General features: G+C 38.5%; 1 protein-coding gene and 2 non-coding genes across 4 annotated transcripts; all 3 read left to right on the forward strand.

The window, feature by feature from the left end:
* Positions 1-1,212: 1,212 nt before the first annotated feature.
* Positions 1,213-6,732, forward strand: rps27.2 (ribosomal protein S27, isoform 2). 2 transcript variants are annotated; one of them, XM_067601426.1, is made up of 4 exons: positions 1,213-1,320; positions 2,750-2,858; positions 3,424-3,534; positions 5,550-6,732. In XM_067601426.1, the coding sequence occupies exons 1-4, from the start codon at positions 1,315-1,317 to the stop codon at positions 5,576-5,578; spliced, it is 255 nt and encodes an 84-aa protein (XP_067457527.1). In that variant the 5' UTR covers positions 1,213-1,314; the 3' UTR covers positions 5,579-6,732. The 2 variants fall into 2 exon arrangements, with proteins under 2 accessions (XP_067457527.1, XP_067457526.1); XM_067601425.1 differs by lacking the exon at positions 1,213-1,320 and adding an exon at positions 1,344-1,376.
* On the forward strand, positions 3,187-3,318 carry LOC137192034 (small nucleolar RNA SNORA13). Its single transcript, XR_010930495.1, has one exon. It is a non-coding gene; the product is annotated as a small nucleolar RNA SNORA13 (small nucleolar RNA).
* On the forward strand, positions 4,619-4,750 carry LOC137192026 (small nucleolar RNA SNORA13). The gene has a single exon (XR_010930488.1). It is a non-coding gene; the product is annotated as a small nucleolar RNA SNORA13 (small nucleolar RNA).
* Positions 6,733-13,672: the final 6,940 nt, after the last annotated feature.

Below are 13,672 nucleotides of genomic sequence, written 5' to 3' on the forward strand. Positions count from 1 at the left end.
ACCACTGAGCTAAAGAATAACATTCCTATGATACACCTGAGGAGACAGTCAGTTTGTGGTACTCACAAAAATTATATACATTTTCTCACAGCAGTATCTGCTTTATTTAAAGTCCCCTTCCACTCAGAAAAATGTTTTTCTTCTTGTTCCTTCAGTTGGATGTTTGAGCTTCACTGTGCAGAATGATGTATGTGTAGAGTTTGACACTAGAAGGCTATTTTCACACTCATCTGCTGAAAGTGGAAAGTTTCTCTGTGTTCAGTGAAAATCAGATTTTAAGGTGTGGGCCTATGAGCAGGATTTGTGACATCACAACTAGTATAAAGCCAATTCAGGTCCAATATTCAACATACACAAGTGTGATGTGGAGACTTGAAGCATAAACACTGAGAACAGACTTTACAGTGAAGTTGCAGTTAAACTTCTGAAATCAAATATATTTGCATATTTATAGATTTTTAACAAGGGAGAAGGAGTAGATGTAATTTAAGGATTTTTAAGTAAATTACTACTTAATTTGCAGATGAAGAGTTAACATAAAAAATATATAATTACCTATTAAACAAAAAAGATGATGCATTGTTATAGCTGGAAATATCCCACAGTATATAAAGCCTAAATGATTTATCATTTCAGCCCTGAAGTTTCAGTCTAACCTGCGCCACCTACAGGCCAGGTAAGAAACATCTCAGCTCATTGTGACACTTCTGCCACCTGCAGGCAATCAATGTTAACTGCAGGCTTTAAAAATAAATCTGTAATTTTACATTTAAACATTATTCTAAAAGTAAGTCTTGTTTACCGGAGCATGTTGTGCTTTGAGTGCTGTATATACATTTTTAATTATAAATTTGTAGTTTTTAACAGGCTAACTGTAGTTTAATAGTAGAATAGTTCCTGACGAGCTCTTCTTCTCCAAACAAGCAAGACTTAAATACTAAATAAATGATAAAAATATAAACAGATACCAAAAAATAACTATACATCTTTTCAAAAGTGGTGATTTAACCACAAGTTTTATCGATTATATGAGTTCATCCACAAATCAGAAACGGGTGTAATACACTTATGCACATTTTTAAAACACTTTATCAAATAGGTGGTTAATTATTTATTTATTTATTTTTTTTTATTTTTTTTTTTACAGAATCACAGATTGAAAACACCATATATTTAAAAAAAAACAAAAAAAAAAACAAAAACAAAAAACATTTATGCCAGTAAGTTTCCCTCCCCGGGTGTTTGCTCATCAGCCAACAGTTTCCGGTTTATCGTCAGTGTGACTTTTTCCGGTCAGAGTCCAAACACGCAGACATGCCAGTAAGTAACATCACGGCTTTTACAGTCGCCATCGATCGATGAAAAGTGTTTTGACAGTGAGAATATAATGTGTTGTTAAATTGTGTTTTGTTTCTGATGTTTTCAACGTTTTGATGTCGCTGTTATTTAAATGTAAAGATCTGTGAGCGGACGTAACGTTAATATGGCGGAACACGTGTAGCGACAGCGGCGCACGTTGCTAGTCGGTACAAAAATATATAGTTATTTATACAATATACTGTTACATTTAACATCTGATGTTGTAGATGACTTCATGTCAGTATGGTAGTTATAGCTGGTCAAACCCGGCACCAGCTTCAACATAAAAACTGCGTATTTAATTAAAATTGGCTGCGTTGGTTATCAGTCACGTGTTCGTTTCTTTTGGAGGATCAAACTTTCCTAAATTAGACCTAAATAACGTTTTATCTTCTGTAATTAATCACTAAAAGATTCATGTGTAAATCTGCGCACAGATTAATATAAAAAAAATAAAACGTTTAACTATTATTATAAGTATTTTAAGTCTTATAATTGTATTTTTGAAAATGATATATTGTTAATTATATTATTGTATATAGTAGTGTAGTACAGTGTAGGGCTGGGCAATATTACAATATTTTTGACCAAACACCTCGATATCGGTATTGCGACAATATTGTAGGGATGACTATTGGTGCTTTCACAAAATACTTCCACAATGAGATTTTTGATAATCATCAGTAATGTAAATATAATGGCTAAGTGGGTAAAAGCAAATAATAGAAAAACTAGAACAGTCTAAGTTCAGAAAATTACATCACTTTACTCTAATGCAGCCTTTAAAACCAGGAAATATTGATATAATATCGATATTTTTCCCAGCCCTACTATAATGAATGTAGTATAGTATATAGATGTTATATTAGCATATTAATAATTATATTATTACTATGTTAGTATTAATGATAAATTAGTAATACAATAGTATTATAATAGTTATACAGTTCATAATAGATTGCAAATCCGTAGGCATGGATTCATAAATCGAGCATGGTTTATAAACTGTGCACACATATTTCTAAACACATGGATCTTTCTTTTTTGTCAGCTGACCCCAGAAGGGCTCCAGAAATCACTTTAATAACCCTGGGAATATTTTGTCTTTCTTAATTTGACCATATTTACTTTCATTTTAAAGGTGTGTAGTAAATTGATTCTGACCTTTGTCTAGTGTTGTAAGATCGACATAAACTGAAAGTTGACTAAAACTGAAACTCATTATGTTAGAATAAACTGGAAGTTGACTAAAACTGAAACTCATTATATTGAAATAAACTGGAAGTTGACTAAAACTGAAACTCATTATGTTAGAATAATAGAAAACGCCCTGGATAAAATGAAAATATCAATATAGACTGACATTCATCTGTTGTCTGTTTCTTTTCAGCTTGCAAAGGATCTGCTGCATCCCAGCTCTGAGGATGAAAAGAGGAGACACAAGAAAAAACGTCTCGTCCAGAGTCCTAATTCATATTTTATGGATGTCAAATGTCCAGGTGAGTTTGTTTACGTAGCAAAGCCCCAGACTTTGATCATAATTGGCATCATAAACACTGGAACAAAGTAAAAAAAAAAAAAAAAATTACAACTTTGTGATAAAGTAGTGGCATTTCATTTGAGTAAAAAGGAGACAATAATTATAGTCAACCATTACTTTTTATTTTTGATATTTTAATAGGCTACATTTTTTTTATACAGAATATACTTGATATTGAAATTTAAAATGAACCCTAAATGCAATTAAACCTTAACTGAGTGTAATTCAGTTTTGATTTTGATCATTTTATGTGTAAAGGGTTTGAGTCCCTCTTCCGCATCTACATTTGCCTTTATGTGTTGCCCTTTCATTGCTTTCTTAGTGACAGGGGTGTCAAATAAGGCATACAGTGACACTTGTGGCTGTCTGTGAAGTGAGTTTTAACTGACTCGTTTTAACAAACCGCTGCAAGGACACAAATAATTGAGTACAGAAATGTTGGCAGGAGGCTGTTGTTCACTGTATCACAGTTTCACAGCTGTCCCATCCAATGATCTGTTTGTGTGTGTGTGTGCTGTTTGCAGGATGCTACAAGATCACCACAGTGTTCAGTCACGCTCAGACTGTAGTGCTTTGTGTCGGCTGTTCCACAGTCCTCTGCCAGCCTACAGGAGGGAAAGCTCGTCTGACAGAAGGTACAGAACACAGTTATATTCTGCATAGTGAAGAAAATTGTTAACCTTCGTCTTGTGTGTACACATGCATGTACTAATAATAGATAATTCATGACTTTTAAGTGTACTGCCGTTTAATACCATATGACAAAAGGCATCACATGTCCCTGCACAAGCCCAAAAACTAAGACCCAAATCAGACCCTGACTGGTAACCTGACCTGAAACCAACCAAAGCTATTGATGTGTCCCATGTGCATACTAATCCATATTGTTTCCTGCAGGTGGTATGCAAGAAATCAACATACTTAACTGTTTAATACTAACAGACAATAATATACAATGGGGGACCTCAAAATTCCTGGAATTGTGAAACTGTCATTATAAATCTTTCAGTAGTACCTTTCTAATCCCCTTCAAAGTAGTCTCTTTGAAATGCGATACACTAATCCCAGCGCTTGTCCCATTCCTGTAAATATTTCCTGCAGTCATCTTTTGTCACCATGTACAGAGACTCCTGTGTTTTTACTTGGATGTCTTCCACCGTAGCATCTTCTTCATTTCAGTCACAATTTATGTATCACAAAGATGTAGGCGCACACCCTACTCCCAATGCTATCGATGGCTTTTTGGGTCCAGTAAATTAAACTTAAAGAAACGGCAAAACACTTTTCCAAAAACTATTTTTTTTGTTTTGTTTTCCGAGGTGTTTCAAGAGGATCCACAGTTGTTTTATTTTCTCTAATTTTCTATGTATCCTGCACTGTAGGAGAACAGTGTACATCAACAGTCAAACTTTAAGTGTTTTTGAGTATACTTAATTTTCTACACACTACATCCTTATAACCAGTGTTGGTATGTAGTATGGATTTTGGACACAGCTTATATTTTTGTTGTAATTTTGTTTAAATGGACGCAGATAATAGACATATAAAGAGAAAAAAGAAAATCAAATTTTAAATGAGTTACATTACAGAGTAATTAAACCTGAGCCCAGGCTCAAAGCTTTGTACAATAAACTTTCCCAAACCTGGTGCTTTGTCGGGATCCGTTTGCGTCTGGTGGCAGAGCTTTACTGTACAATACACATGTGACACGTGAATATTTGCCTTTGTGTTGCCCTCTCATTGTTTTCTTCATGAACAGGGTGTCAACTAAGGCATACATTGATTCTTGTGGTTGTGACAGAAATTCATCATCACTGATCCATTTCTACACAGTCAACTGCAAGCACAAATAAGATGTTTTTCAGTCACACAGACGTGATCGGACTTTGAACAATAAAGCAGGACGTACCTAATCTGATACTTCTGATAAAGTTTGTGATAAAAGATCAAGTTCCTTCACCAGTCAGACTACATTGAATGAACTATGATACTCTTAATACAGTATGTTGGTGAATTGGTTTGAGCTGAAGGTTGAGGTTTGTTTTTACTGACACTCTCACTGTCCCACCCACCTACTCTACCCTGTGCTCTGCTGCCGTGGTAACCAAGGGCACTCTGCTTTCTGTCACTATGGGTGCAGCAGCAACCTTTAGCGCTAACACCACACTTGTTTGGAAGTGATTCAGTTGTTGAAAAGGCAGGTAGCATCAGTTATAATGTTCTTTTATCAGTTATAGCCTTGTCAGTGAGTCAGTTTATATGGCATTGGAGATTGTTTACAGGGTGCTACGTCTACTGAAATACTTTTCTGTAAATTCGACAAGAACATACACACACACTCAGTTGCCATTTTGTTAGGTACACCTGTCTAAAATGTAAAAGTTTAATACAACAAAATGTTTGCTCCATTTACACAATTGAGGTTGGGCAAAATATTAGAAACATGTCTCAGTATAATATTATACACACTAAAGCCTCCAAAATGACCATAAAGTCACTTCTCAAACAGTTTCAACAAAGTCTGAACATTTAGACAGTTGTGAATAAACTGGCAACTGTGTGTATAATATGTGTGTGTGTGTGTGTATGTATGTGTTTTTGGTAAATTTACTCCTAAGCTGAACTGCAATGTTTCTCCATCTTTCCCCAGGATGCTCATTCAGGAGGAAACAGCACTAGTTTGAGCAGAGATTGGTGTGACACAACTGAGAGAAATGAACCAGAACTTGATGGTCATCAAGTGACACTGCCATGGAGCGGAAGCAGCCAAAAGGGAATGGAGAGCGGGAAAACAAAAATCATGTAATATAAGAAGCCTATCTAAATGATAATAATGCGCAGAGAAATACTTGGCCTTGTCAAGACCCCACCACATATTCATTTATGCTTCTCTGTTAATAAACTTAGGTTTTTTTGTTAAAATAATCTTGCATGTTTGCCATCTGGTTTGTTCTTTGTATGTCATGAAACTCCTTAGATGTCATTTGTCTGGTAAAAGACACTTGTCAACTTAGAAACCCTTTCAGGTGGAATGATATGTGAAAAAATCAGGGCATTTGAGGACACTGATATACACGTATATGTGGTTTCAATATGTTTTGAAGCAAGAGATTTGCATTTGTTTGCAGTGCGGTTCATCCTTCATTGATTTTAGCACAAACATCTAGAGAAAAGTGAGGGGATGAAATGAGCCTTGCAGATATTTTCCAACAGTTTCTCAGCACTCTATAGATTTATGCAAACTTCCTTTCATAAATATTGACCGGCTTTAGGAAAGGAGACACACTGTGGCTGAAAATGCAAATTACATCTAAGAAACAGTCTTTTTACTACAGAATTTTACTACGTTGACGCCACACTCTGCATAATTCAGTGTTGATTGATGTGTGTTTAGAGCTTGTAATAAATACAGACACTAAATATATATGTATCTGCCAAATAAATGCCGCAGTGAAGTCAACATTTTATTTAAGGAAGATGATGTCATCAGTGCCTGCTCCACAGGCGGCGGTGTCTGCACATGGCCCCGCTCTCAGATTCAGGGAAAGCCGTCGCTGGCTCTGCTTCTGTTTCCTGCTGCTTGTAAAACAAACACAGTGACGTGACAGCTTAAATGTCATCATAATGAACACTGAGGTTGTGAATTTACATCTGATTGCAAGCTTCCTGTGAAAACGAGATCGATTCTTGTTAAATTGCACAAAAATCTGTTGCTTGGAAGAAGTGGGAACTGTTACGAGGATTTCAATGAAATAATTGTGGGCATGTAGGCCATTTGCACACTAGTATGTGACAGAATTGAGTTGTACATTGAATAAAGAAATAAATCAGGAGAGAGTGATTCAGTGATACTTTTTACTTGTTGCTATGGTGACATTTTTTTGTGTCTTGCTTGTATATTGAAAAAGGCTTACAAATAAAATCTTGGTGAATGGGAATGTGTTTCTGATGTGTCTCCTGGTTACTGAATGACTAATACAGGATGATCATATATTCTACATAACTTCATATTTCATACTATGCTCTAGTGCTGCCACTGCAGGTCTAATTTACTCCATAGTTCTCATTCATACTTAAAAGCCTTGTGATGGATTTACACCTTGGTACAGTATGTTCATACAACCATTACTGGGTGGATGTATAATTTATATTCTTGTTTTTACTGTATTACTGCCCAAAATATTGGAAATGAAGGATAGGTGTTTTAGTGCAGCAATCAAACCTGAAGATTCGCAGTGAAAAGCAGACTTGCGAATAACTAAATGGTGGCCAATGGTGCACATCCAGCAAACCAATATGGTCTATATGTGTTCAGGAAGTGAAGAAGTAGCTCTGCAACTACACAAGCTGTCTCACCTGGACACTAAATGATGATTAGCTGATTGTTTTTAATTTGTTTTTTGTATGCAGATAATGACAATTGTGTTTCAACCTTTGAATTGGACCTGTGGACACTGACTGACACTGTTACAATGTGTGTCTGCTGAGTATAATTACACTGGTGGAGTGGAGACGGGGTCTGAACTCTGTCCAGGGAGATGGAGTCAGACATTGTCAGTGAAGAGCTGTTCTCTGTCTGTCAAGGGTCAGAAAGCACAATGTTCAGGCTGCTGCTTTGAAACTAAACCCAACAGGAAGCGAAACAGTGCTCACTGCATTGTCATGTCCAAAGTTAAATCCTTAAACTAGCCCAACACTTGTGAAACAGAAATCGATATCTGCGCACAGCTGCAGGTGCACACAGTGTTTTATTGATAACAATTTCTGTTGACACTCAGTATTGATGCTTAATTCGGAAGTGTCCAATGTAAAGTATTAATATTGGACAAATTAATTATAAGGACATAAGGAACACTGACAAAAGTAAAACAAAATAGATAAATTAACACCAAGTTGAGCTTTGGGGTGTAACAATTCAACAAAAGTGAAGCATTTTCTGTGTTTTCTAACTTCCATAAAAGGGGAGTCTTTGCCACAGAGAACGTAACAACTTATTTGTCCAAACATGGAATTGATTCATCAAGATTGAAGATGCCCAGATTTCATGCTGTGTCACTGAATTTGCTTTGATGTGCTCATAAGACTTTAAACTGACTTTACGGCTCATTGAAGTTTTAAAAGGCTGCATCACAAATAATGTGGATTTTTGTGTATATGTTTGTGTGGGACACACCTTGAGGGATGAGAGCACGTCCTTGATACCAATCACAGTGAGCCCGGCCCTGGGCTGGGGGCCAGTTAGAGACGGGGCCAACACGAAGCAGTGAAACGCCGGCAGGTAGGACAGCTTCTCAGGGACACCTGAGAGCAGTTGTGACAGAGAGGGGACTGACCCTGCAAAGAGGCCTAAGAGAGAAATGGCGAGAGGGATGGCAGAGAGCAGCTGGAAAACAGACCCCTCCTGAGGGCGGACAGACACTCGGCATCTGGACACACCTGCTGGTAATGAAAAAAAGAGGGAGAGTGCACATTGTACAGTGAAACCCTGCCAAGCAGAGGATTATAAAAGGGCTATTTATGTTTATTACTGATGTTGTGATCATAGTGTGGTGATCCTTTTAACACAAACTAGAATGTTAAACTGTAGGTAGGGGACAATAAATTGCTCTGTCTCAGAGTGCAGCTTACTCTCTGTAGTCTTCTTCTGTGATAAATTACATGAAGCTGATCAAGAGCAATAGGAAAAGAAAAAAAAACATAGCTACATGGTGTATGTAGGCAAAATGTATTGAGCTGTTTTTTTCTGGTCCTAACATGCTTTTAGTTTCTTGTAATACATGTATGACGAATGTGATGTGTAGGTTTGCACAAAGACAGATGCACCAAGTGTTTTTTCAGGTATATTCAGTTGATGTTTAATTTCTGTGATAGTGAATGGCCTCACTTTGACCCGGAGACACGACACATTCCCATAGACACATGGGCAACACAGAAGTGACTTATGCATTTATCCATCTATACATACATTATTCTCACTTCCATATATTCCTCTAGCCTGTCATAGGCCATCACAGTCCCACTCTGCCCTTAAACACCTAACGAAACACCCAGCTGACCTGAGAGACAGTTTGGTTTTCTGTGCCATGGCCCTCCCACGCTGCACAGGGATGAAACCATGAAAAGAAGCACATCACACTGGAGAGACCAAGAGTTAATGTACATTTACACACACACACACACACACACACACACACACACACACACACACACACACACACACACACACACACACACACACACACACACACACTGACACACGCAGTGTTTTGTTTGTTTGCTTGAGTTTCTCCTTTGCCAAGGACAGAGCCATTACACATCATTAATATCCAGCGCACAATTAACTGACCTGAACACTGATGAGCAGGGGTCTGGCTGACCCCATGTGTCTCCATGGCAACAATCTCCAGCAGAGCAGAGTCAGTGTCTGTACCACTTGTCAGAGGCCCCTGGGAGTCTGCAGGGACAAGCCGTGTCCTGTCACACACTGACACAGTGCATGGTGCACAGGGCAGATGGCATCTCTGGTACACAAGACAACAACACACAGTGGTTATGACAGACTCTTGATTCCTGGCTAAAATGTATTTGCTACTGCTAGAGTATATTAAACTCTTCAGAAAAACTTGTTTTTGGTTTACAGGTAGACACAGGTAGGGAGTGAGTGTCATGGTCATGCAAGCAGATGCTTGTTGATATAAAACTTTAAACTCTGATTCAAGGAGAATCTTCCAACTCACTCTGTTGCCTGTATGCCATAAAAAATGACACATACATAGCCACACACAGACAAACGCTTGCACACACATGGAATCTATTTAATATGAAGATTAAGAACAACTGAAAATTGGATTTAAAATAAAATATTAATGCCAAAATACGGGTGGTAATTGGATTGTAAAAACACCATTTGCAGCACTCTCACAGTTTAATTGCTTATTGTGTTGGTAATGACTTTGATGACTCAGGTTGATCTGTAGCACAATTAGCAGGTCATTTGCATTATCTCTCCATTTTTTCCACCTCTTTTTATTCTGAACAGTCTTTGCAATATGAGAAGATCCTGTTTACCATAGACTGTGGTGAACAGTCTCTTATTTTAGTAGGAAACACACAAACCTACAGATGTATGGACACATGAAATATGAGTAAAAATAACTGAGCTAGCTGAGACTGAAGGCAAGACAGACAGCAAAAAAAGATATTTTGGTTGGACAGGTTATACTTCTTCCATGTCTAGGTAGAAGAAGATAAATATGATGAAATATCAGTGTAAGTGTGTGTCCCTTGTGGGTTACATCGGGGAGGTTGTAGAGGTTTAGGGTGAGTCTGTGCTGCTTCAGCATCTCACAGAGGCAGTCAGAGTACTGGCCCCTGAGCTCTACAGTCACAAAGTTAATAAATTAGTAATCATACACTTATATACACACACAGACACACATATGTGTATAAACCATGCAAATGCACATATACTATGCACATACAGACAAGCTTGCATGCACGCGCACAGAAATACACAGCTGCAGGACTGAGGGTCACTGTGATGGATGCTATTCCTCCATGGCTGTGAGCATTAAAAACCTGGTGACCCGGTAAAACAATCAGTCATGTCAGTTTGTCACAGCTTGGAATTAATCATTCTTGTGTCTGTGATCATTTCCTGCATTAATTATTCTGCCCATGTAGCTTAAATAGTCTGCCGGCTCTGAGTGTCTGCCAGCGCCATGTGTGAAAGAGTATTTGGGCTGAGCAAGAGGAGTTAGAGGGAGTCACTTAGAGGGATTTGAGGATGTCAAACTGCATCCCCTTCTGGTCTAACCCTACTAAGTGCAGCTCAGCACACCTACTACATGACACTGGGAAGACTAGAGATTTGAATTAGAGGTGGAAATCAGGAATCACTTTGCTGATGCGAATCACTGCGTTCAGGTCAGTTCAAAAACTCATAGTCACTGACTATATACGTTGTTCACTTTTTTCCTAAACTAAGAGGACGCATCACTGTTCAAATACACCTCAGTTATTTATCTGTGCTTCAGGTGGCCCATATAGTAAATGAGCACATCACCATTCATATGACCCCGATGACCAGAGCTGACCCTGACTATCTTCAGTTCAGTAGTACTTTCAGTCAGATGCTAGTCCAGTTCAGTACAAAACTAGTCTATGCAAGCACTGCACATATGTTTAATAGCTTAGCAGCCTATTGTTTATGACAGACTTGTCAGATGCTTTAATGAGGAGGTAACACACTGTGAATCCCGGCTCAGCTGGCAATGACAACCTACTGATTCAGACAGCGACGATGATGATTCATTAAGTTCACTTTGATTAGAGAGTTCACTTTCTAATGCAGTTCTCAGTGGTAAAAATATGAAAACACCAAAAATATCTGTTAAAGTCATTTAGCAATGCAATGAATAGAGTGACGGAGGGAAATGAGCTGGAGGGAGAAAAACAGGGTGGCAGAGAGATGTAAACACAATCTGTTCCAACCACTGAGAATGTTTGAGCACACTGCTTTGTGTTGGCTAATTGCAGCCTTGCTCAGTGTGTAAGGACTGCTGTCAATAGTTTACATGGGAGACAGGCTCAGAAAATGTAAATATATAATCAGTAGCCAGATGCCGCTCAGTTGTTTTGGTTAGCCAAGTTGTTACGGAGTATGTTTACACACAGGTGGCAAATGGATTATTTCCTGTCAGTAATGTCCTGCGGTTGGAATAAATAATTTGATAAGTGTACACATGCCTATTTCAACTGGTAGTTTACACAAAAAACAAGTAGATTCATTCTGTATTTGAGTGATAATTTATGAAAGGGTGTTTCAAAATTACAGACACACTACAGACACAAATATGTAAAAAGGATGAGACTGAATGTCTATGCCTCAGTTTGTTATGTAGGTTGATACAATAGTTTAATTCATTCATCCTATTGTGTTCATTGTCTATACCCACATATTCTTGTTTAGGGTCATAAGGGATGTGGGATCTGTCTGTGCATGCATTTGGATTAAGGCAGGAAACACACTCACAACAATAGGCAATTTACAGTCTCCAGTCCACCTGACCTACATTCCTCGGGAAAGTGAGAGAGCACCGCAGCAGCACAGAAACAGACACAAACATATCAGGCAACATAAAAATTCTGAACACCATTCTTATTTATATAACACAAATAACCTAAGACCTAATAACCTGTGACATAAGAGTCATCATACGATCCACTGTACACATGTTCATCCAAAAAAATGATGTAAAACCCTGTAGAATTGCTGATCGATACGGTGAAGTGAATCAATACAGAATTTATTTTAACTCAGTACCCAACGCCCCAGAACTATCACTGCTATAATTATTGGCACTTCAGTGCAATATGGAATAAAAATAAATAATGAAATCTTAAATCATTCTCACATTACATGAATTTGACTTGAATATCCAATTTGTAATATTCTCAAAATCCATTCCTGTTGGAATCAGCCAATCAACAGCTTTCTCTGTGCTCATTAAAAAATAAATAGTCAGTGTGAAGGACACCCTGATTGCTAATCAACAGTTTCACATATGCGTGCATGTGAGCGTGTGTTTGTGTTTTTGTGACTCCCCTTGCTCGGCATCCTTTCTAGTCTGTGTGAGGAAACTCCCCTCTGATACAGACACAGATGGTTGCTACGGAAACCAGCATCACTTCTCAGGAAAGTAAATGGAAAGGGTTGGAAGGATGTAGAGAGAGGGGGTGGTGGTGGTGTGTGTGTGTGTGTGTGTGTGGGGGGGGGGGGGGTTAAAAGCACTGAGTCCAAAGGAATATGAATTTCTAATGTAATTCTGTCTGTGTATGTGGTGTTTGCGTGTGCACTTGTACACGTGCGTGCTTCAGTGTCTTTCTACATAAGTGTGATAAGAGGAAGAAGTTATACCACTAGCAGGAGGGAGGCAAGATAAAAAAGAACAAAGGAAATTAAAGTAAATGAAGAAACTTTTTGTACTTGTGGGGTACTGGGACTGAGGGCAGGGTTTGGCCCCAATGGAGGGTAGAGTGGAGGAGGAGGATGAGGAGGAGGAGGAGGGATTGAGACAAAGTAGCAGGGGAGCTACAGACCACTCTCAGCTTGTTCTCTTCCTTTGATGACTGCTGGTTAGAGCCCTGAAGTTTTAACAGTGACAAACATCAGTTGCTGGACAGACACACATGCACAACTTTGATATAAAAATATAGGCTACCAACTGGTCCAGAGACAACTGCGGAATGAGGCTGTGTTACTAAAAATATCACATTTGACTTGACTGCCACCTGGACACCAAAAGCTACACACTGCTGGCATATTGGTGACCATGCCTAGGCTTTAATTGGCCAACTGACTCCACCTCCTCCAAAGGATCAGAGGCCAGGACTTGGGACTTGCCTCATATATAATAAGCCATGTCACTCTGACAGAGGGCACGCCTCAGACATAGAAACCTAGAAAAAGATAGAAAACGTCACACACAGTGAGTGAACTGGGAATTAAATGTACAAGTGGCACTGTGCTGTGAGTGTAGTATGCAGAGGAGTTACAGGTGCAGTAGCAGAGTTTTATCAGTGGAAGTGGCTACACTAGAAGTCCTGTCAGGAGAGGAAGCAAAGCACAACTCCCCAGTGGCATCATTAAAAATCCTATCGTCTCCCCCTTCATCGCGATTCAACTGAACAGCCTGAAAAATAGGTCAATTAACAACCTCTGCTCTCTTACTCCCTCTCTCTTTTTCTCTCTCACTCACATACATGCAGGCA

This window comes from Thunnus thynnus, chromosome 10 (genome assembly GCF_963924715.1).
Source record: "Thunnus thynnus chromosome 10, fThuThy2.1, whole genome shotgun sequence".
Classification (NCBI taxonomy): Eukaryota; Metazoa; Chordata; class Actinopteri; order Scombriformes; family Scombridae; genus Thunnus; species Thunnus thynnus.

Excerpts from the sequence above, each read along its gene's own strand:
- rps27.2 (XM_067601425.1), top strand. Across the intron at positions 2,859-3,423 it reads TATGGATGTCAAATGTCCAG|GATGCTACAAGATCACCACA; the intron begins GTGAGTTTGTTT and ends TGCTGTTTGCAG. Across the intron at positions 3,535-5,549 it reads GAAAGCTCGTCTGACAGAAG|GATGCTCATTCAGGAGGAAA; the intron begins GTACAGAACACA and ends ATCTTTCCCCAG.